The sequence below is a fragment of the Mus caroli genome, unplaced genomic scaffold (genome assembly GCF_978045245.1).
Source record: "Mus caroli unplaced genomic scaffold, Mus_caroli_1 scaffold_16, whole genome shotgun sequence".
In the NCBI taxonomy this organism is placed as follows: domain Eukaryota; kingdom Metazoa; phylum Chordata; class Mammalia; order Rodentia; family Muridae; genus Mus; species Mus caroli.
The window spans coordinates 22,837,780-22,858,172 of NW_028227271.1; the positions used below are offsets into that span (position 1 = coordinate 22,837,780).

General features: G+C 44.6%; 1 protein-coding gene across 2 annotated transcripts in view; it reads left to right on the forward strand.

Moving 5' to 3' along the window:
- Slc25a17 (solute carrier family 25 member 17) overlaps positions 1–15,475 on the forward strand; it is a 57,963-nt gene extending 42,488 nt beyond the window's left edge. For both annotated transcript variants that reach the window (XM_021183911.3, XM_085831773.1), the window contains 4 exons: positions 1,020–1,165; positions 1,246–1,341; positions 4,768–4,850; positions 8,708–15,475. In XM_021183911.3, coding sequence (XP_021039570.1) covers positions 1,020–1,165; positions 1,246–1,341; positions 4,768–4,850; positions 8,708–8,855 — 473 coding nt within the window. In that variant the 3' untranslated portion in view covers positions 8,856–15,475. The remainder of the gene's footprint in view (positions 1–1,019; positions 1,166–1,245; positions 1,342–4,767; positions 4,851–8,707) is intronic.
- Positions 15,476–20,393: the final 4,918 nt, after the last annotated feature.

Below are 20,393 nucleotides of genomic sequence, written 5' to 3' on the forward strand. Positions count from 1 at the left end.
TTGGTTTTGAGACAGTCTCATTGTGTAACCTAGGCCGGCCACAGACTTAAGCTCCTCCTGCCCTTTAGCCTCCCCAGTGCTGGTGGTATCGGTGCTTACAGTACAACCAGCCCGTGTTCCTGTTTTTAAAGAATAGTGCACCTTTTACTCCATAATGATGTCTTTGGATACCGGGATAGTAGCTGATGGCTTTAAACTTCTGCTTCTTTAAGGCAAGCTCTCGATGTACAACTGGCTTTGAAGTCTTGATCCTTCTGCCTTAGTCCCCAGAGTGCTGGATTGCCAGAGGGTACCACCATACAATGCCTGGCTTTTTAGTGAAGCCACCACTGCCAGGATCTCATTTCTCATGCATTTTTGTTTGTAACAGAAGTAGTTTTCTTTTTTTTTGTTTTTGTTTTTGTTTTTTTTGTTGTTGTTTTTGTTGTTTTTTTTTTTCCGAGACAGGGTTTCTCTGTGTAGCCCTGGCTGTCCTGGAACTCACTCTGTAGACCAGGCTGGCCTCGAACTCAGAAATCTGCCTGCCTCTGCCTCCCAAGTGCTGGGATTAAAGGCATGCACCACTACCACCAGCCAGAAATAGTTTCCTTGTAAGTCGTTGGTCATAGATTTCAAGAAAAGATCTTACCTTGTGCTATGCTTGGTCGTGTGGAACACATGGTTTACAGTTCCCAGCTGTGCTGACAGTGCAGCAGTATCAGGGAAAGTTCATGTGATGGAAGTTGGCATCACACTCTGATGCTTATTTAAAAAGTAGTTAACTCCAGTGCATGGCAGCCCACTCCTGTTGTCTGAGGCAGGAAGATACAGTGTTCAAGGGTTATACTATACTGGGTTACATAGCAGGAACATCTTTCAAAACAAAAGACAGATGAACAGAAAAGTACCTAAGTAGGGAATCTGCCCCCAAAATATTATTGAGAGGATAGTTTCTATCTGGGCCCATTTGAACAGAATAAATGTCTTTTCTAGTTAGGGCACTGTCATGGTGCTTTGCAAAAGCCTGACTTCTTGCTTAGATGCATTCCACCAGATTATTCGAGATGAAGGGATCTTGGCTCTGTGGAATGGCACCTTCCCCTCCTTGCTGTTGGTCTTCAACCCTGCCATCCAATTCATGTTCTATGAAGGCTTAAAACGGCAGCTTCTAAAGAAGCGGATGAAGGTAATCCCTAACTTTAAAATTGTCTAAAAGGAATGCCTGTTTCCTCGGTCGATTAAAATGGTCCCTCCTCTACTTTCCAGCTCTCTTCTCTGGATGTGTTCATCATTGGCGCAATAGCCAAAGCGATTGCCACTACAGTCACCTATCCCATGCAGACGGTACAGTCAATTCTGAGGGTGAGTGCTGGGGTTCTCCTAAAGTAAGGCCAGTGACAACTAAATTACATCCTAAAATCGTAAAGGCAGTGGTGCAGGTGGTGTGTAGCCTGTGTGGTTCTGCCCATTTTCCTCTCTGTGCGATGTTTTGCTAACCAGGCTTTAGCCTGACTTTCTGCATGACGTGGAATGAGGGTTACATTGGAATTTCTTAGTAATATATGGTCTCAGAAAAACCATATGTGTGGAAAGATTCCTCAAGGACTCCCCAGGGTCTCTTCTCATTCACGTTGTTTGCCTTGATGATCCTTGATAAAATCAGAGGTTAACTTTTTTTTTTTTAAAGATTTATTTATTTATTATATGTGAGTACACTGTAGCCATCTTCAGACATCCTAGAAGAGGGATTCAGATCGCATTACGGGTGGTTGTGAGCCACCATGTGGTTGCTGGGATTTGAACACGGGACCTTTGGAAGATCAGTCAGTGCTCTTAAGCTATCTCTGAGCTATCTCTCCAGCCCCCAGAGGTTAACTTCTATAGTTCACTCATGGATAGTTAACAATTTAACTGTTTCAAAGCACTTCAGATTTCCAGACATTTGGTTGTTTACACATTCAGACATTTTTAGACACTGTGAGAAGCTGGGGGTACAATGTAGTCCCTGTCCTCATGGAGACAGCAAGTGAAAGAACCAGGTAATTATTCCAGTCTGAGTCAGCTGTTCTGGACATGAGCAGCAGTGGCTTACTGAAGAGGAACAGTGGAGTTCCTCCTGGATGATTGGGCTGGATCCCCAGCTCTCCTGAGAAGCACTCTGGAGTCAAGATGCACGGGAATGTGAAGCTTGTGCTGGCTAAGAGGGAGAGAGCCGGCAAGAGCTTGCTTGTCTTAGAACTGAAGGGGGCCTCTGTGGCCAGGAGTGGCTTGCCCAGCTGGAAACTAGAATAATTACAGGAAAGGTAGCTGTAGGTGAGGAAAGCGGATGGCAAGATTTTATTCTCAGCCCAGCAGTTAGCCTCTAAGGTGCGACGTAGCATGATTCTGAAAGGCCTGTGTGGCTCTTCTGCAGTGGATTGGTCAGCTGAGGGGGAGAGTCTGCATAAGAGTGTTTGCTCTGAAATATATGACCCTGAGTTTAAATCTTTAGCACCTTTGTAAAGAGTCAGCAGGCATGGCTTCCTGTGCCTGTAACCCCAACATGGGGTTGGGGAAATATGGGAGCAGAGGCAGGCAGATCTTGAAAGCTGGCTCGACAGCCAGCCTAGCCAAAATGACAAGCTTCTGGGTCAGTGAGAACCATTTTGTGGCAGGGATCCAGAGAAGAAGGCGACAGAGGCCCCTACTTCACCTCCACATGCACACAGGTGCATCCTCCACTTTCACAGGCTATTTGAACCTGTTTCTAGTTGTGGTGTGGCTCAGCCCTTGGCACACACCTTTAATCCCTCTGGTTGGAATACAGACTGGCCTTTGGACCTCACCTTTAATCTCAAACAATAAACTAACTAGTTTGTAGAAGGAAGCTGCGTGTTTAAAAATACTATGTTTAATTAAGTATCAGACAAAGAAACAAGCCAGAAAAAGATTTGACAGGATAGAATATGCCCAATTCTCAAGAGATGAGAGAGGAAAGAGAAGCTACTTAAGGGAGAAAGAAAGAACAGGAGGAAGAAAATACAGTCCAGGAATACAGTCGAGTTCATGGAGAGCAGTGCAGTAGAGTTGAGAGGGAGAGTGGAGCAGCACAGAGAGGGAGAAGGAGGCAGCTTTACCAGGAGAGTTTTACAGAGACAGATTGAAGAGAGAACAAGCTAGACACAGGTGAAGACAGAACAAGCAAGAAAATGAGAAGGAACCGGAAGACTAGGACAGATTGCTAGAGTTAGTTTGAGGCCAAGGAGAATTCAGAGGCCAAGAGAAAAGCCAGATTGAGTAAGTCAGCTGGAAGAGGAGTTTGAGCCAGACCAGCTGAGTTGAATTAGAACGAGCAAAAAAAGGAGAGCGTATTCAGCAGCAAGTCTCCGAGGCTGAAGACATTCTAGGCCTAGATTAGATTGTACTGAGGCTAGAAGCTTCCAGGACTAGGCATAGGTTAGGAGAGGAACAATTACAGCAGGAAAATAAAAGTTATTTTACACCTCCCACCCCCGCCCCCCAGGCTAAAGAGAAAAAGAGGGCCAATCAGGTAAGAGACCATTTTAGTAATCCAGGTGAGGGCATGGTAGCCTAGGCTAGGTTAGCAGCAATGGAGATAGATAGGGTGTGGACAAATTCAGGGTGGGGCTTAATGTGTTGCTTACTTAGCATGTGCAAGGTCCTGGGTTCGCTCCCCTGCACTACAAAAATACTGTTAAAAGTCTGTTCTAGAGGGGCTGGCGAGATGGCTCAGTGAGTAAAAGCACTGACTGCTCTTCTGAATGTCCTGAGTTCAAATCCCAGCAACCACATGGTGGCTCACAACCATTGGTAATAGGATTTGATGCCCTCTTCTGGTGTGTCTGAAGACAGCTACAGTATACTTATGTATAATAATAAGTAAATCCTTTTTTTAAAAAATCTGTTCTAGAAAGAACATTTGAAAGATTTATTGCTAAAGAAAATGAAGGTGGTGTCTCAGTTAAAAACTCTACTTTCTATGAAAAGTGTTTTTTGCTAATGTGCTATTTTTGGTGAAATTGGCTCTTGATGCAAGGATTTCACTATAGTTCACATTCATGCTTTTGACATATCCTGATATATGATTTGAAGAGTGTTGTTTGCGGGCGCTCTGACTGATCAGTGGCTATGTTACCAAGAGGAAGGTCTTAAAGACCTGGAAGTTACCCCTCCCCCGCTACACACACATCTGTGCATCACCCCAGGCATGTGCTTCTGCCTGGAAGTTACCCTCCCCCGCTACGCACACATCTGTGCATCACCCCAGGCATGTGCTTCTGTTTTCTTTTAATCTTTGCTGATAGAGTTATTCCATAACTCTTTGTAAAGATGAAAGTCCCCATGCTGAGGATGTAGTTTAGTGTTGAGGGAATCTATTCTTTATTGAAAAATATTTTTTATTTTGATTTGCTTAATTGAAAAAGAAGATTAATAAACTCTATGATCCTAACTGGATACTTTTTATCAACAGGATGCTGTGTTATGAGATGTTACACCAGTGTAATTTCCTAAGTAGAGATTAAGATGAAGAGGGGTTGGAGAGATGGGTGGTTTAGAGCAGAGGACCCAAATTCACTTGTGCAGCATTCCAGTGGAGAGAGAGGTTCACCACCTTCCATGACTCCAGCTCCTCGGGACCAAGGCACTGGTGTGCAAACGTGCATATATCCATATTCTCACACACACATATGTACATGATTAAAATAAAAATAAATATTTTTTAAAAACAAAATTAAGGTAAAACAATAATAAATAGTAATTATCTTTTTTTTCCTCTTTCCATCCCAGTTTGGACGTCATAGACTGAACCCAGAAAACAGGACCCTGGGAAGTCTTCGGAATGTTCTCTCTCTTCTTCACCAGCGAGTCAAGTGAGCTCTGCTCTCCCTCTCAGCAGCCTCCTTTACCAGGGAGGGTGGGGGTGGCTACCTGTGCTGTTCTTGCTTTAGCACACACAGCTGCAGCCTCAGACACCTCTCCTTTGTGTTCAGGTTTCTCTCAGTTTAGGAGTTTAGTGTGATTTCAGCAGTGCAGGGGATTTCAGAAAAGTTCAGCTCTTTATCCTTTGCTAGTTATAAATACAGGGCTCGTTTGGAAAGGGACCCCCAGGCTGGGAGTGGAGCTTGGTGGTGGAGCCTGGGCTTAGTATGTGCATGGCCCTGGGTTCAAACGCTAGGACCAAGAAAAAATAAAGAAGTATGGCTGAGCGGGCATCATGGCACACTCCTTTAATCCCCGCACTTGGAAGGCAGAGGCAGGCAGATCTCAGTGAGTTTGAGGCCAGCCTGATCTATAGAGCAAGTTCTAAGCCAACCAGAGCTACATAGTAAGACTTGTCTCAAAAATAAATAAAATAAAAAACTCAACCAATATAAAGCCAGTTAAATATCAGTAAAAGTTACATATATACATAAATTTTAAAAAAAATTCCTCTCGTTCCTCTCTTAAGAGGTAGTCACTGTAAAGCACTCACATTTCTAGAGAATTATACAAAACATATATTTCAGTATGTCTTCAGTGTGTGTATGTGTGTATATTATACATCTTACTATTTTTATTTTACTTTTTAGAGGCAGAGCTTGCAGTGTAGCCCTGACTGGCCTAGTACTTGCCAAGTAGACCAGGCTAGCCTCACACTTGAGGCAGTCTTGCCTCATCTCCTTTTTATAACCTTGATATGACAATTGTAGACTTGTACTGGCTTCCTGTGATGTAATCCACTGTGATTTATTCACCAGGCAGCTACTGCAGAGTGCCCAGGCTGTCTGAAGGTTCCTTATAGACATTGCTGAGTGAAGACTCTAAACTGAGCCTTGTACAATTAAGCAATCATAATTGTAGAGAAGGCCCTTTATGTGGAATTACCTAGTTAAGAGAATTAGAACACATAAAATTCTGATATTTTATAATTTCAAAAATTATAGATTTAGACATTGCCAGTTAACCCTCAAGAATGACAGCAATTAAATTTTCTCCAGCACTGAGAAGGTTGAGAAAGATGGCCGTCACTAAGAGCGTTAACTAAGATCTTCTCAATTGGAAATTGATGAGGTCCTATAATTTGCAAAATAACTGTTTTCACATCTCGTTTCTTGGTCTTGTTTGGTCCTCACTCAGCCCTGTAGAAAAGCAATTATATTCTCATTTTGCAAATCAAGAAACAGATTTAGAGAAAGCATTTTGCCCAGTACTAGAGAGGGGCAGAGCCACATGAATGGCTACCATCCTGCCGTAGTGTGTTCTGTAGTGATGGAAACACCTGCACTGTCCAGGCGGGTTGTGACTAGCTGCATCGAGCTGTTGAACATATGGAATGCTGCGATGCTACCGAGAAACCCAGTTTCCATTGTTTCATCTTTTTGGTTTTTCAAGTCAGGGTTTCTTTGTGTAGCCTTGTCTGTCCTGGAATTCATTTTGTAGACCAGGCTGGCCTCAAACTCCTAGAGATCCACCTGCCTCTTCCTCCCGAGTGCTAGGATTAAAGACCTGTGCCACCACTGCCTGGCCATTGCTTTAATTTTTATTTGCCACATCTGGCTAGTGGTTACTGTCATTGATAATGAAATAACATACTAAGGCTCTCCAATTGTATGTGATCAAGAAACACCTGAAGAGAGGCTGGAGAGATGGCTCAGGGGCTAAGAATATCGGCTGCTCTTTCAGAGGACTTGGGTTCAGTTCTGGTACCCACGTGACACTTTGTAATTTTGAAAGTGTTGATTTTTCCTTATCCTGGCTAGCTTCTAAATAAATGAGACAGAGACTGTACAATTTATTTAATCAAGCTTTACAGCACAGTAGCTGAGCAGCTGTTAATCTGTTTTAATCCTCTAAGCGAATCTGACGACCTCTCAACCAAAATCCCCAAGATACTTGCATTTGAGCATTGCTCTAACTCTCTCTGGTCTGGGTGCGTTTCCATGGTGCCCTCTTCTGACCACTCCCCTCTTCCTCTCTGTTTCTCCCTGTCCCCTGGCTGGGATCAGAAGTCCCACCCTATTCTCTCCTCTGCTCAGCCATTGGTTGATCAGCTTTTATTGACAAATCAGAAAATAAATGAGGAGCGATGGTTACACAGCACTAAGGCAGGAGATATTTAGATAAGCATTACAGTGTCACGTCTAGATTGCCACTAGACATGGGGTCAGAGAAATCAGCATTTGAAAAGTACAGGGTGATCTTTACACAGTACACAATAACATTATGCCTGCAAAGACCAGCTATAACCCCAGTACCAGGGGAGCCGAAGCCCTCTTTTGGCCTCCTCAGTCACTGCACACATGAGAAATACAGACAAAACAACATACACATAAAAAATTTTAAGTAATAAAAATATTTTTTAAAAAGTAGGGTAGTGGTGGCAGCTCATCTCTAATCCCAGCACTTAGGAGACAGAGAGGCAGGCAGATCTTTGTGAGTTCGAGGCTAGCTTAGTCGACAGAGCTCCAGGATAGCCATAGCTACACAGAGAAACCCTGTCTCGGGGAAAGAAAAATTCAAGTCAACCTCTGGGCTTTACATGTGCACACACTCACACACACACACACACACAATATTGTCTGAAGCCAGGTGTGATGTACAGGAACCAAAGTTGAAGACAGCCTTGGTTACATAAGAAATTTGAGGCCAGAGGAAGCTACATGAAGACCCTATCTATAAAAAAGAAAACCCAATTTGTCACAACATAGATTTGTACCTTCCCTGCAGGACACAGCCTCAGAATCTGCAGTCTCAGTAGCCCTGGCTGGGCTTTCCATTGTGGGTGATGTCACCCTGAAGGGCACAGGGGGTGGTCAGTGAATGGGAAAGGCATGGGTCCAGTCTTGCATCCTGTTTTTCACATGATTGCCCGGCAATAGATGTTTCACAGCACATATATAAACTAGCTTGATTTGGACATCAGATTAGTTGTAACATGGACCCACAAGCCGGAGTTGCTATAGAACTGGCATAAGAGACTAACTCACTCTCAGCAAATAGTTTTGGAGCCATTATGTGCTTTGAGTTTCCGGTTCTAGCCAAAGCATTCTTGTCTGGGGGGCTCTTACATGCTGGTCCCGGGCTAGCCTGCTCCTCCTCACCACCTGGGAGCTTGTTGGACATGCAAAAAAAAAATTTTTTTTTTGAGTCCTATCCCAAAGTTAATGAGTCATATATTCCTTGAGTGGGCTAGCAGATCTGTATTTTAACCAGCAGTCTGGGTGAGTCAGGTGCTTGCTGAATTTCATTTGAGTCCTAGGACCAAATGTGTAGGCAGTCTGAGGATCAAAGGACTCCTCATTTCTGTCTCTGTTCTTCGTTCTATTGAGGTCTAGATGATCTGAACCAATTAATGGCTTTCCTACCACTTAGGGGCTGTTATGTTGAAATACCTGGAGTTGGGGGCCCATTAAACATAGTTCTTAGACCTCTGGTTTGGGCATTATGATGATGGTTTCAGAAGCTTTCAGAATCTGCATCTTATTAGTGCAGTGTTGCCAGCACCCTACTAGCTAATGACAGTGCTCATAAAGACAGTATCAATGGCCCCTCACACTGAGTCTCATCTGTCCACCTTCAAAGCTAATACTCCAGCAGCTGATTGTTGGAATTGAAAACCTCTGCTGCTTGTTTTGATCCTAAAGAGAAACCCTTTCAAGGAGAAGCTGCCAGGGCGTTAGATCTAACACAAGAGCCCATTTTTACAAAGAAAATCGATTTTTTTTTTCCCAACCTCTTTTCCTTTTAGGCGCTTTGGAATAATGGGACTCTACAAAGGCCTGGAAGCCAAGCTGCTGCAGACAGTGCTCACAGCCGCCCTCATGTTCCTTGTGTACGAGAAACTGACAGCTGCTACCTTCACCATAATGGGCCTGAAGAGCACACATAAGCACTGAGGCCCGCCCACGGGACAGTGTGGAGGCGCAGGTGCTGCACAGAGAGAAGAGGCACAGTTCTCCTTTCCCATTGGTCCCATCCACACCACAGACATTCCAGTCGTTGGCTGTAAAGGCATCAAAGGCTAAACAGGGAGTATAGCCAGCTAAGCCTGTTGCCTTTATGGTTTTTTTGGTGTTTTTATGGTGTTTGGTTGGATTTGGGGGTAGAGGTTAGACTGATATGAAAATATTGAAACCCTGAAAATGTTAAGTTTGTGGGTGTTCATTCATTTTTCTCAAGAGGAGCGGACTTTCCATTGAAGGCTTTTCTCAACTTTGCCACTTGTTTTCTTTCACTAAATTCTCTCCCAGGTTCCAGGCAATTCAGTACCATGATTCTCCTCAGATGCTTTTCTGTCTTAATCTTGGTAAAGAGTTCCTCTGAGAATAACATCATGACTGTGCCATGGGCATGACTTTGTTTCCATCTGACTCTTTTTCCTCCTGCTTTAAGAGAGTTATTTATTTTGCGGGGGAAATGAAAATTATTAACCTAAATGATTTTCTTAAAATTTGTAAATGTCAATTATTCATTGGTGTTTGACATAGTTTTTTTAATACATATTTATTTCGAATTGTTTTTTATTACAAAAAAAAAAAAAGCCTTGATGTTGTATGTCCATTCGTGCAAGCTCCAATCACATAGGCCTCAATAAATTGTCAGCACACACACAGAAAACATTCATGAAAGTCGCTCTTGATTAAGGCCTGAAGTGTGTGCGGTGGTCTGACTGAGAATGGCCCTGTGGTGTGCTTAGTTTCAGTTGGTGGAACTGTTTGGGAAGGGTTAGGAGGTGTGGCCTAGTTAGAGGAGGTGAGTCATTGGGGGCTGCCTTTGAGGTTTTAAAGCCCACACGATGTCTCTCTGCCTCATGACTGTGCCTCAAGATGTAAGTTCTCAGCCACTGCTCCAGCGCCATGCCTGCCTTCCTTTCTACCATGGCAGTCATTGCCCTCTATCCCTCTGAAACCCTAAGCCCCAAATCAAGTGCTTTCTTTTTTTCTTTTTCTTTTTCTTTTTCTTTTTCTTTTCTTTTTTTGGGTTTGTTTGTTTTTTGTTTGTTTGGTTGGTTTTTGAGACAGGGTTTCTCTTGTAGTCCTGGCTGAACTCACTCTGTAGACCAGGCTGGCCTCTAACTCAGAAATCCGCCTGCCTCTGCCTCCCAAGTGCTGGGATTAAAGGCGTGCGCCACCACTGCCTGGCTTAAGTGCTTTCTTTTACAAGCTACATTGGTTTTCGTGTTTTATCTCAGCAACAGAATAGTGACTGAGACAGTGTGCAACCGGGTGGTTAGAGAAAGATTGTACAAGTGTGCTGAGAGGCAGGTACCTTGTGTGGACTCTGCAACGCTTGCTCTCTTCCCTTGTAGATTCTGTGGATGCTGTATTTCAGAAGCATTGAATGTAGGTTATTTCCATTTGGAAACATTCCTTAGGGCCCTACTACTGTAAAATATGGCCCACCAAATAGTAGCATTGGCATCAGCTGAGAGCAGGTTAGGCTTGCAGCCCAGGCCTCCTGAGTAATATTTTGTAGTTTAACAAGTTCCCCAGGCCATTCCCATCTATAATAAAGTTCAGGAGATCGTAGGGCCAGTGGCCCAACAGGAGATGAGATTGGCTTCCATTACAGAAGCCAGACAAATATTTCTCTCAAAGGAAAACTACATTGTTATAGAAAAGATGGCCTCTCAGAAATCTCAAATCCCATGTCACCAATTCCTTCCCTCCGAGCACACAGCAGGAGCAGATTACGATAGCTCAAGCTACCCACCCACAAAACAAATTCTCTTCACACTCAGAGAACTCTTTGTTCTCAGCTGCCTTGCTAAGATCAAGTGTGGCTTCGTCCTAGTAGAATCACTGACTTTGTGGTTTGGTTTCTTGTCACGTTTATCATTCAGTCAGTCGGAACGTAATGAGGATTCTGTGAATCCAGACTCTGGAAACTTCTCATGTTTCCTCTTCCCACACCTTTGATGATTTCAAAGGGTGTGATTATTAAACTAGTAATAACTGACGGGGGTTGTGGCATTCAAGAAAACAAAAATTAAGTGAGATCACCTGAACGCACTTTCCCTATGAGAGACAGAACTGGTCCCATTACTATTGTATGTGTATGTGTGGGGACAGGAGCAAGTGGAACTGCGAACCTACATGTGGAAACCACCCGCCATTCAGGCTCTTCCCCTCACCTTTTTTTTTTTTAAAGATTTATTTATTTATTATATGTGAGTACACTGTAGTTGTCTTCAGATACTCCAGAAGAGGGAGTCAGATCTCGTTACGGATGGTTGTGAGCCACCATGTGGTTGCTGGGATTTGAACTCCGGACCTTTGGAAGAGCAGTCAGGTGCTCTTACCCACTGAGCCATCTCACCAGCCCTCCCCTCACCTTTTTGAGACAGGGTCTCTCACTAAACCTGGAGCTCACCGATTTAGCTAAACCAACCAGCTAGCCAGCCCCCAGGGTCCGCCCGCTTGCACCTCCCCGGTGCTGGGGTTATAGTATGCTTCACCATGTCGAATTTCTGCGTGGGGATCCTGGTGCTTGTACTCGGGTCCTCTGGCATCCTCTGCTGGCTAAGCTGTCTCCCCAGATCCCCCTCAAATGAGTGTTTATGATGTGAGAGTCTATTTGATACTTCTCCGACGTCTTCATTTCTTTTGTTTGTTTAGTTGGTTGGTTGATTGGTTGGTTGGATGGTTGGTTTGTCTGTCTGTTTTATTGAGACAGGGTCTTACCCTGTAGATCTGGCTATTCTGGATTTCACTGTGTAAACTATGCTGGTCTCAATCCCACAGAGATCCATGTCTCTGCCTCCAAATACTGGAATCAAAGGCATGCGCCACCACACCTGGCCCCTTTTTCTCTGATCTTATGAGGGGCAGTTTAGTAATGAGGCTCTAGGTAATAACACCTAGCTTTGTAGCCTTTAGTTAGTGACAGGTTAATTGAGCATGTTAAAGAGCTGGTGTCCATTAGAAAAAATGGGGATTTTTTCCCCCTCTTGAATCATGTAGTTACTTTAGACTTGGGAGGATTAAGGATCTTAGAGATCACATCGGCATCACTGCTGTGGAAGTGTTCGTTTCTGTGTTTCATCTCTGCTTTGAAGTGGACACTGATGTTTTACCCTTGACTATTTTACAGTTGACTAAGAACTCTAAAAACTAGACTGTGCCCTGAGAACATAAGCAGCGGGAGTTGGAAGTCCTGGATTTTATTTCCCAACTCGCCACCAACTCACATCTCCTTGCCCTTCCACTCTTTGATAAGTGGAGATGATGATACATCCTACCCTCTGCCGAGGGTGTGTGAGAGCTAACGATGTCAGCTCCATCCCTTTACGATGGGGCTGCCTGCCTGGACCTCAGGACTCTCCAGATTTGTACAGCACTTCCCCTTCTGAAGCTTTTGCTTTTCTTCCTCATCAACCCAGTGTCTCTGTGGAGTAGCCAGGGACGAGTGACAATGGCCCCATTTCATGAACCAGGAAATTGAAATACAACTGTCAAGAGGACTGGCCGAGGTAAAGCCAGGGCCAGAACTGAGTCTCCTGCATTCTGGAAATTAAGAGGACGGGTTCTGGGATTAGACAGATCGTTACTCAGACAGGACTTTCAGGAAGCACAGCTTTCTTAACTGTGCTGTGGAATATACTCCATCTCTGTCTCCGCCACTCTCTCTTCCTCCCTCTTCTTTTAAAAATATTGCTTTATTTTGCGTGAATGACTGTTTTGCCTGTTCACCACTTTCTCAAGGCGGTCAGAAGAGGGCATTGGATTTCCTGGGACTGGAATTACAGATGGTTGTGAGCCACTATGTGGGTGCTGGTGGGAAGTCAATTCAAGTCTTCTGGTGGGACAGCTCTTAACCACTGAGCTTTCCCTCCAGCTCAGGAGTGAAGTTCTTGATAAAGCTAGCCCATGGGTGATCACTGATGTCAGATGAAAACACACTGCGTGCCTTGTTAGAGCTAGGTAAACATCAGTGGTGACTATTACTGTCCTATTGATCAGGAATATGGCTGCCTGGGTATAGCTGTGTTCTCACAGAAGGCACTCTGGATTTTGAGCCAGATCTCAGTTCAGTTTCCACCTAGCCTTGTGGCCACAGATCAATCACTTCGCCTTCAAAACCCGTGTCTTCTCCTATCAAGTGAAATTATTACTTCTCAGGGCACAAGACAGCCGTGTGGGGTCTCAAGCACTGGCACGGTATTTGATGCGTATCTGTGCTTAGCAAGTGCTGTTTGAACTAAGAAACCCTCTTTTCCTTGGGTATTCAATGTCATTCTTTTTCATTGTGAATATTTCTTTTGACGTGTCATGTTTTTATTTTTTTATTATTTTTTAAAAATTTTATACAAAGCATTTTGATCTTATTCTAAAGTTCTCTCAGATCCTCCCCAACTTCTTCCCCACCCAATTTCATGTTCTTTCTTGAAAAACAAAACAATACAAAAAAGCTGAAAGTTGGATGTGGTGTCCAGTGCCTTTAGTCCTAGGATTTGGAAGGCAGAAGCAGGCAGATCTCTGAGTTTGAAGCCAGCCTGGTTTACATAGCAAGTTCCTGGGACCAGGAGGGAATAGGAGATCTTCCAAAGAAAGCGAGTTAGAGTATAGGTATGCTTTTTGTTTGTTTGAGACGAGGTCTATTGTGTAGCCCTGGCTGTCCTGGAATTTGATATATAGATTGGGTTGGCTGGCATCTATCGAAACAGTTCCACCTGCCTCTGCCCAGAGTCCTGGAGTCAAAGGTGGAGTGCGGAATGAAGGCTCGTGCCACTAAACCTGGGTTGGAAAATAGCTTTATAAAGGGATGGTAGGGAAATTAGAATAGGGTTAAATTGGGGTAAGGATTAATCGAGCAAGGGAGATATAGGGAAAGGTGACTTTTGAAAAGCCACACTCACACCTACTATTCTAGAAGCTCCCTAAAAATATATAAAAGGATTTAAATGAAGTCACCATATCATAGGGGAGACAACTAGACATCATATATAACATGCCAAGTAAAAGCTGGGTCAGGAGTGGGTTTCACCTTATGAGTTATCAGCCAAAGGGGTCTCATAAGCCCCCCAAACATTATAGACTGTTGCCAGTGCTACCCTCCACATCCCATAGATGGTGGGGCCCTCTTGCTGAAGACACTACTTATGTCATTGAACATGGAGAAATTGAGCTGGTACTGAACAGGAAGCTTTATCCCTACTGACTAGCATCCGTAGGGCCGGAAGGTACTTTTCATGCTAGCAGAGTTTGGTAATGATTAATCTCATCCAGCTATCAGCTCTGCAACTTACTACAGTGACCTGCCTACAAGACACACCAGTGTCATAGTGACTCAGGCGCTAGGGAGTAGCTGACCACTTTTTAAAAACTGTATTGAAGGCCCATTCCACGAGGTGGAGCCTACATCTGACATGGCTAATATAGGGTGGTTTTCAAAGAGAAGCCAGGCTCTTGCTTCAGAGGAAAGTAAAATTGGAAAGATACAGAATTTATTAGCATGGCCCTGTGCAAGGTGACTATGACAGTTTGATTTCTTTTGTTGCGATAAGGACAATGGCCGAAAGCAACTTGGAGGTAGATGCTTGCTTCATCTTGCACTTCCTGGTCACAGTTCTTTTTTTTTTTTTTTTGGTTTTTCAAGACAGGATTTCTCTGTATAGCCCTGGCTGTCCTAGAACTCACTCTGTAGACCAGGCTGGCCTCGAACTCAGAAATCCGCTTGCCTCTGCCTCCCGAGTGCTGGGATTAAAGGCGTGCGCCACCTCGGCCGGCTCTGGTCACCATTCTTAACTGAGGTAATTCAGGTCAGGAGCTCAAGACAAGAACTTGAAGCAGAAACCGTGGAAGCACACAGTTTTCTGGCTTGCTCTCAGACTTTGCTCTGCTAGCTTTCTTAAACAGCCCAGGTCTACCTGCCTAGGGGTGGTGCCGCCCATAGTGGTTTGGAGCCTCCCACACCAGTTAACAATGACAGAAAAGCTCCACAGGCATTCCTGTAGGGCACTCTGATAGAGGCCAGGCTTCAGTTGAGGTTCCCTCCTTTCAGCTGTGAGACTTGGTTTTAATGTCAGTTTGCCACATGTGAAAATCACCAGCGTCGGAATTGTCACCTGAAGGATTGTCTCGATTTCCGTAATTGAGGTGAGAAGACTCACCCACAGTGCAGCAGCACCTTGTGGTAGCGTTCCAGATTTAAGACAAGACAAACAAACCAACAAACAGCAGTGGGACGATTATTTGCCTTCTGCCCCTGTGGGCTTCCCTCTTGCTGCCGAGTTTCCCCGTTGAGGCGGCGGCGGCGGCTGCTTCTGCGGATTCCTTTGCTGATATCGCAGCTAGCATTTCTAGGCTTCCATTGTTGACTGAGGAGCAGTGACTCTCCGGAAACTCTCCAGTTTTCAGCATCAAATTGGGACTGCTGAGGCTCCAAGCCTCGTGGACTGCGAGCTCAGCCCCTCTGGTATGAGACACCAGTTGTTATTTCAGTGTAAGCTATGTAAACTGACTTAATTTCTTTAGATCCACTCATATATAAGTGTATGTAATATACATGTTCTTTATGTGCTGTGTGTGTGTATTCAATTGATTCGGTTCCTCTAGAGAACATTGACTAATATAACTTGTGGAACGAGGGATGCTCTGGAGAAACAGGACTATAAAGATGAATTTCTCTAATGGGCTTTCTGGTCTGTAGAGTTGGATCTTCAATTGCATGAAACCCATGGCTGCCAAAGGCTGCTCGGGTAGCACGGAGAACACTGAAAGTCCATAGTGTGAGCTATTTAAAGAAGTGTGCAAGATAAGGGCATCCTATGTGCCTGGCTCACCTCTTGCGAGAAGCAAGGCATTAGTGACTTTTTTAGAAAACCTTTGAATGTGGGAAAGTCATGAGGCCGCCTGCTTCCTTTTGGTGTCTTTGGATAAACGAAAAAGAGGGGAAAAATGAGTTGAGTTATAAAATTGATGATTCCCCAGGTGTGCATAAACAATCCAATGGTTCCTAAGTGTGCCCTTGAAGAGAAGCCAGCAGCCTTTAGAACCTAACTTGTAGAAAGCCAAGCTCAAGCCCTCCTTATGCAGTTAGCTGACACACAGTGCCAATGTGATTCCCAGCCTCTAAGGGTGGCAGCAGTTAAAAAACGAGAGCGCTGGTTATAAAAGAATGGGATCCTGTGACTTGGGTTGATGATGTGTGGAAGGACCATAAGGAGAGAGATTGGTATTGAATCCTCAGATTCTCATGGGCCCAGTCTGCCTGAGGAAATCGTCTTCTGATCCATAGCAGAGGATGCCCCCCCAACTCCACCCCCACTGCCTGCTGTATTACACAAATGAACTTAGTGAATTTCTTAACTCATTTAGACAGACATCTGGGGAATACTTGTGGGAATGGATTTTAAGGGAGGGAGTGTGGAGGCAAAGGATTGTGGCGCTAGAGAGGCCGAGTGTATCAATATGAGCCCCGGGGGGAAGATTCTGGGTTTACTATTGAAGCTAGAACAGTTAAAGGTACCACGAGTTCATTTGATTTGTTGGCTGAGTGTCTGTGGAAAGCTGCCTGGCTAGAAGGAGCCAAAGATGCCTGCTCTTCTTTAGCTTAACATTGAGGGATTTTTTAAGGCTCAGGGAAATTGGAATGCTTGAGTGGATTTGTTGTTTAAGACCTCATCAGAAGACACACCCTTCACTAACGCTGTAAGACAGAAAACGGTGAGGAGCTCCTTTGCAGAGCTCTGTCCTTGCTTTCCGTGTGCCAGGCCCCAGGGTGTGGAGATGCTGCCACTCAGTTGGGTGAATTAAATGCAGTGTGTTTAATTGGGCACTGGAGTAGCAAAAGGGATTGTAGGTACTCTAGTGGGAGCACTGGCAAAGCAGTGTCTGTAATAGCCTGACTCACAATGGGCAGGGCAGGGCAGGCCAAGCATTGTTTATAATGGCCTGACTTGTAATGGGCAGGACAGGGCAAGCATTGTTTATAACGGTCTGGCTCTAATGGGTCACTCAGGTAATGCGATATCCGTAATGGCATGACTCATGCAGACCTTTGCAATTGCTGATCAATCATGGTGTTTCCTATAATGAGCTAGACTGAGGCCTACCACTCCGGCTGCTGAGGAACCCGGCTGCAAGGACTGAGCAACTACTGCATTCTCCGTCTCTTAGGCTGATTTAATACCTTCTTTCAATACATTTCTTTATCCTCTTGGTTCTTTTCTGTTCCTCTAGAGAACACTGACTAATGCACCAGGTAACTAGTTTGTGTCAAGTTGACAACCAAGACTAGCCATCACAGTGACATAAATTTGTGAAGTATTATTCTTTTTTTTTTTTTTAACTGGAGACAATAATGAGTATGGAATATTTGTCATAAATAAACAGAGAAGAGGAAAAATAGAGAAGCCAAATCCAATAATGTTTTCTTTTATTCAGTATTCAAATTAGGTTTCCCTCCCTGAAATTATCAGTTACTCAGTAACAAGGCTATGTTCAATAGCAAGAGTCATTGGCTGAGCTAGTGACTCACCTGGGCTCTTTAGAAAAGCTAGAGTTGGTGGCTTTATGGAGCCAAATGCCACAGGGCTAAGCAAGCTCCTGCTGGCCGCACATTGATTACCTGGCAGTTGAGTGTTACCGGAATAACCAGATCGATAGAAAGCTCCCTTGTAAGGTATTTATGCATGCGATAAACGTGGGCTGGTTGACTGCTACGGGCTTAGTGCTGCTATCTAACGAAAAAAGGCTTTGTATTAATGCTAATGTCTGTGGGGTGTAGGTACTTCTTCCTACAGGAGCCGCTCAGTGGGTCTAACTGAACAGGAAAAGAAGGCTTTCTAGGGTGTATGTAGGAAAAGAGAAGAAAATGACACTTTACAGTTACAGAGTGAGTGGCATCTGGTGAGGTATGGTCAGGGAGTAAAGATTATAACTGGTGAGGATGGGTCAGGGGGTAAAGGTTATAACTGGTGAGGTGTGGGTCAGGGGGCAAAGGTTATAACTGGTGAGGTGTGGGTCAGGGGGCAAAGGTTATAACTGGTGAGGTGTGGGTCAGGGGGCAAAGGTTATAACTGGTGAGGTGTGGGTCAGGGGGTAAAGGTTATAACTGGTGAGGTGTGGGTCAGAGGGTAAAGGTTATAACTGGTGAGGTGTGGGTCAGAGGGTAAAGGTTATAACTGGTGAGGTGTGGGTCAGAGGGTAAAGGTTATAACTGGTGAGGTGTGGGTCAGAGGGTAAAGGTTATTGCCATATAAGTGGAGTGATCTGAGTTTGATCCCCAAGGCTCATGAAAAGGCAGAAGAACACCAAATCCAGACTTGTCCCTTGACCTTCACACACATGCCTCTTCCCCATGCACACACACACACACACACACACACAAGTGCATTAAAAAAAATAGAGTTACAACCAGGCATAGGACAAGCGCCTGCAATCCCAGCACTTTAGAAGTTAGTGGTAGGAGGATCAGGTGTTGGTGGTCATTCACAGCAACACAAGTCTGAGGAGAATGTGGTCTACATGAGACCCTGCCTGTCTTGGGGAGGGGCTAGGGAGATGGGATCGCTCTGTAAGTTAGAGTGTTTCCTGTGTGAGAATGAAGAACTGAATTCGGATCTTTAGAAATTCCGGGTGGTGGTGACTCATGCCTTTAATCCCAGCACTCAGGAGGCAGAGGGAGGTGGATATATCTGAGTTCAAGGCCAGCCTGGTCTACAGAGTGAGTTCCAGGACAGCCAGGGCTACACAGAGAAACCCTGTCTCAAAAAAAAAAAAAAAGAAAAAAAAAGAAAAAAAGAAAAAAAGAAACTAATTCTGACTGTGCCTACCTGTAACCCTAGTGCTGAGGCAGGAGGATTACTAGGTCTTTCTGGCTATCAGCCTAGCGCTGGGAAAAAAAAAAACAAAAAACCCTGCTAACTCTAAGTTCAGTGAGAGACCCTGTCTTGAGGGAATAAGGCATTGAGCAAAAGGAAGACACTTGATGTCCTCCTCCTCTGGCCTCCACAAATGCACACATGTGCATCCACACGATGAAGAGTGATAAAGAACCTAGAAGACGTGAGAGTCAGAAGAAGAGACGACAGGCCAGTGCTGAGCACGGCACAGCACTCTGACTATGAAAAGGGAAAGGTGGTGTGCAGATTGCTGAACCATAGAACCCACAAGTGCTGTTTAGAATTAGTCAGCACATATGAATGGGTCATGGAACTTCTGTGCATTGAATGCCAATCATAATTAAGCCTTATATGTCTTGAGGTTTCTATTGCTGTGATGAAACACTGAGTCTAAAAAAGCAACTTGGGAAGGAAAGAGTTTACTCATTTTAGACATCTATATTCTTGTTCATCATCAAAGGAAGTAAGGACAGGAACTCACACAGGGCAGGAACCTGTAGGCAGGAGCTGATCCCAGGCCATGGAAGAGTGCTGCTTACTGGCTTGCTCCCCATGGCTTGCTCAGCCTGCTTTCTTGTAGAACCCAGAGCCAGCACGGGGATAGCCACACCTGAAATGGGCTGCTCCCCCTCCTACCATCAATCACTAGTTAAGAAAATATCCTAGATATTATTATAGAGGCTTTCTTTATTTACTTATTTGGAGGTGCAATTCAAAACAGGGTTTCTTTGTGTAGTCCTGGCTGTTCTGAAACTTACTCTATAGACCAGACTAGTTGAAAGCTTTTTTTTTTTTTTTTTTTGAGACAGGATTTCTCTGTATAGTCTTTGTATATCCTGCAACTCACTCTGTAGACCAGGCTAGATGGAGGCTTTGTTTGGTTTGGTTTGGTTTTTTGAGACAAGGTTTCTTTGTGTAGGCTTGGCTATCCTGCAACTCACTCTATAGACCAGGCTGGCCTCTAACTCAGAGGTCCACCTGCCTTCTGGAGTGCTAGGACTAAAGGCCTAAGCCACCACTACCTGGCTGTGGAAACTTTTTGTTTGTTTGTTTGTTTGGTTTTGGCTTTTCGAGACAGGGTTTCTCTGTATAGCCCTGGCTGTCCTGGAACTCACTTTGTAGACCAGGCTGGCCTCAAACTCAGAAATTCCCCTGCCTCTGCCTCCCGAGTGCTGGGATTAAAGGCGTGCACCACCACGCCCAGCGTTTTTTTTTTGTTTGTTTGTTTTTTGAGACAGGGTTTCTCTGTGTAGCCCTGGTTGTCCTGGAACTCACTCTGTAGACCAGGCTGGCCTCCAACTCAGAAATTCCCCTGCCTCAGCCTCCCAAGTGCTGGGATTAAAGGCATGCGCCACCACACCCGGCTTTTTTTTTTTTTTTAATTGAGGTTTCCTCCTCTCAGATGACTTTAGATTGTGTCAAGTTGAGGTAAAACTCGCCAGCACACCCTGTAAGAATGCCTAAGCATACATGCACAGTTCCTTCCCATGAACAGATGAGGAGAGCACGGACAAAGATGGCCGTACCCAGGGTCATGCACCCTGTGAGTGAGAGGATTCAGATGAGGACTGACTTCAAAACTCCCTGC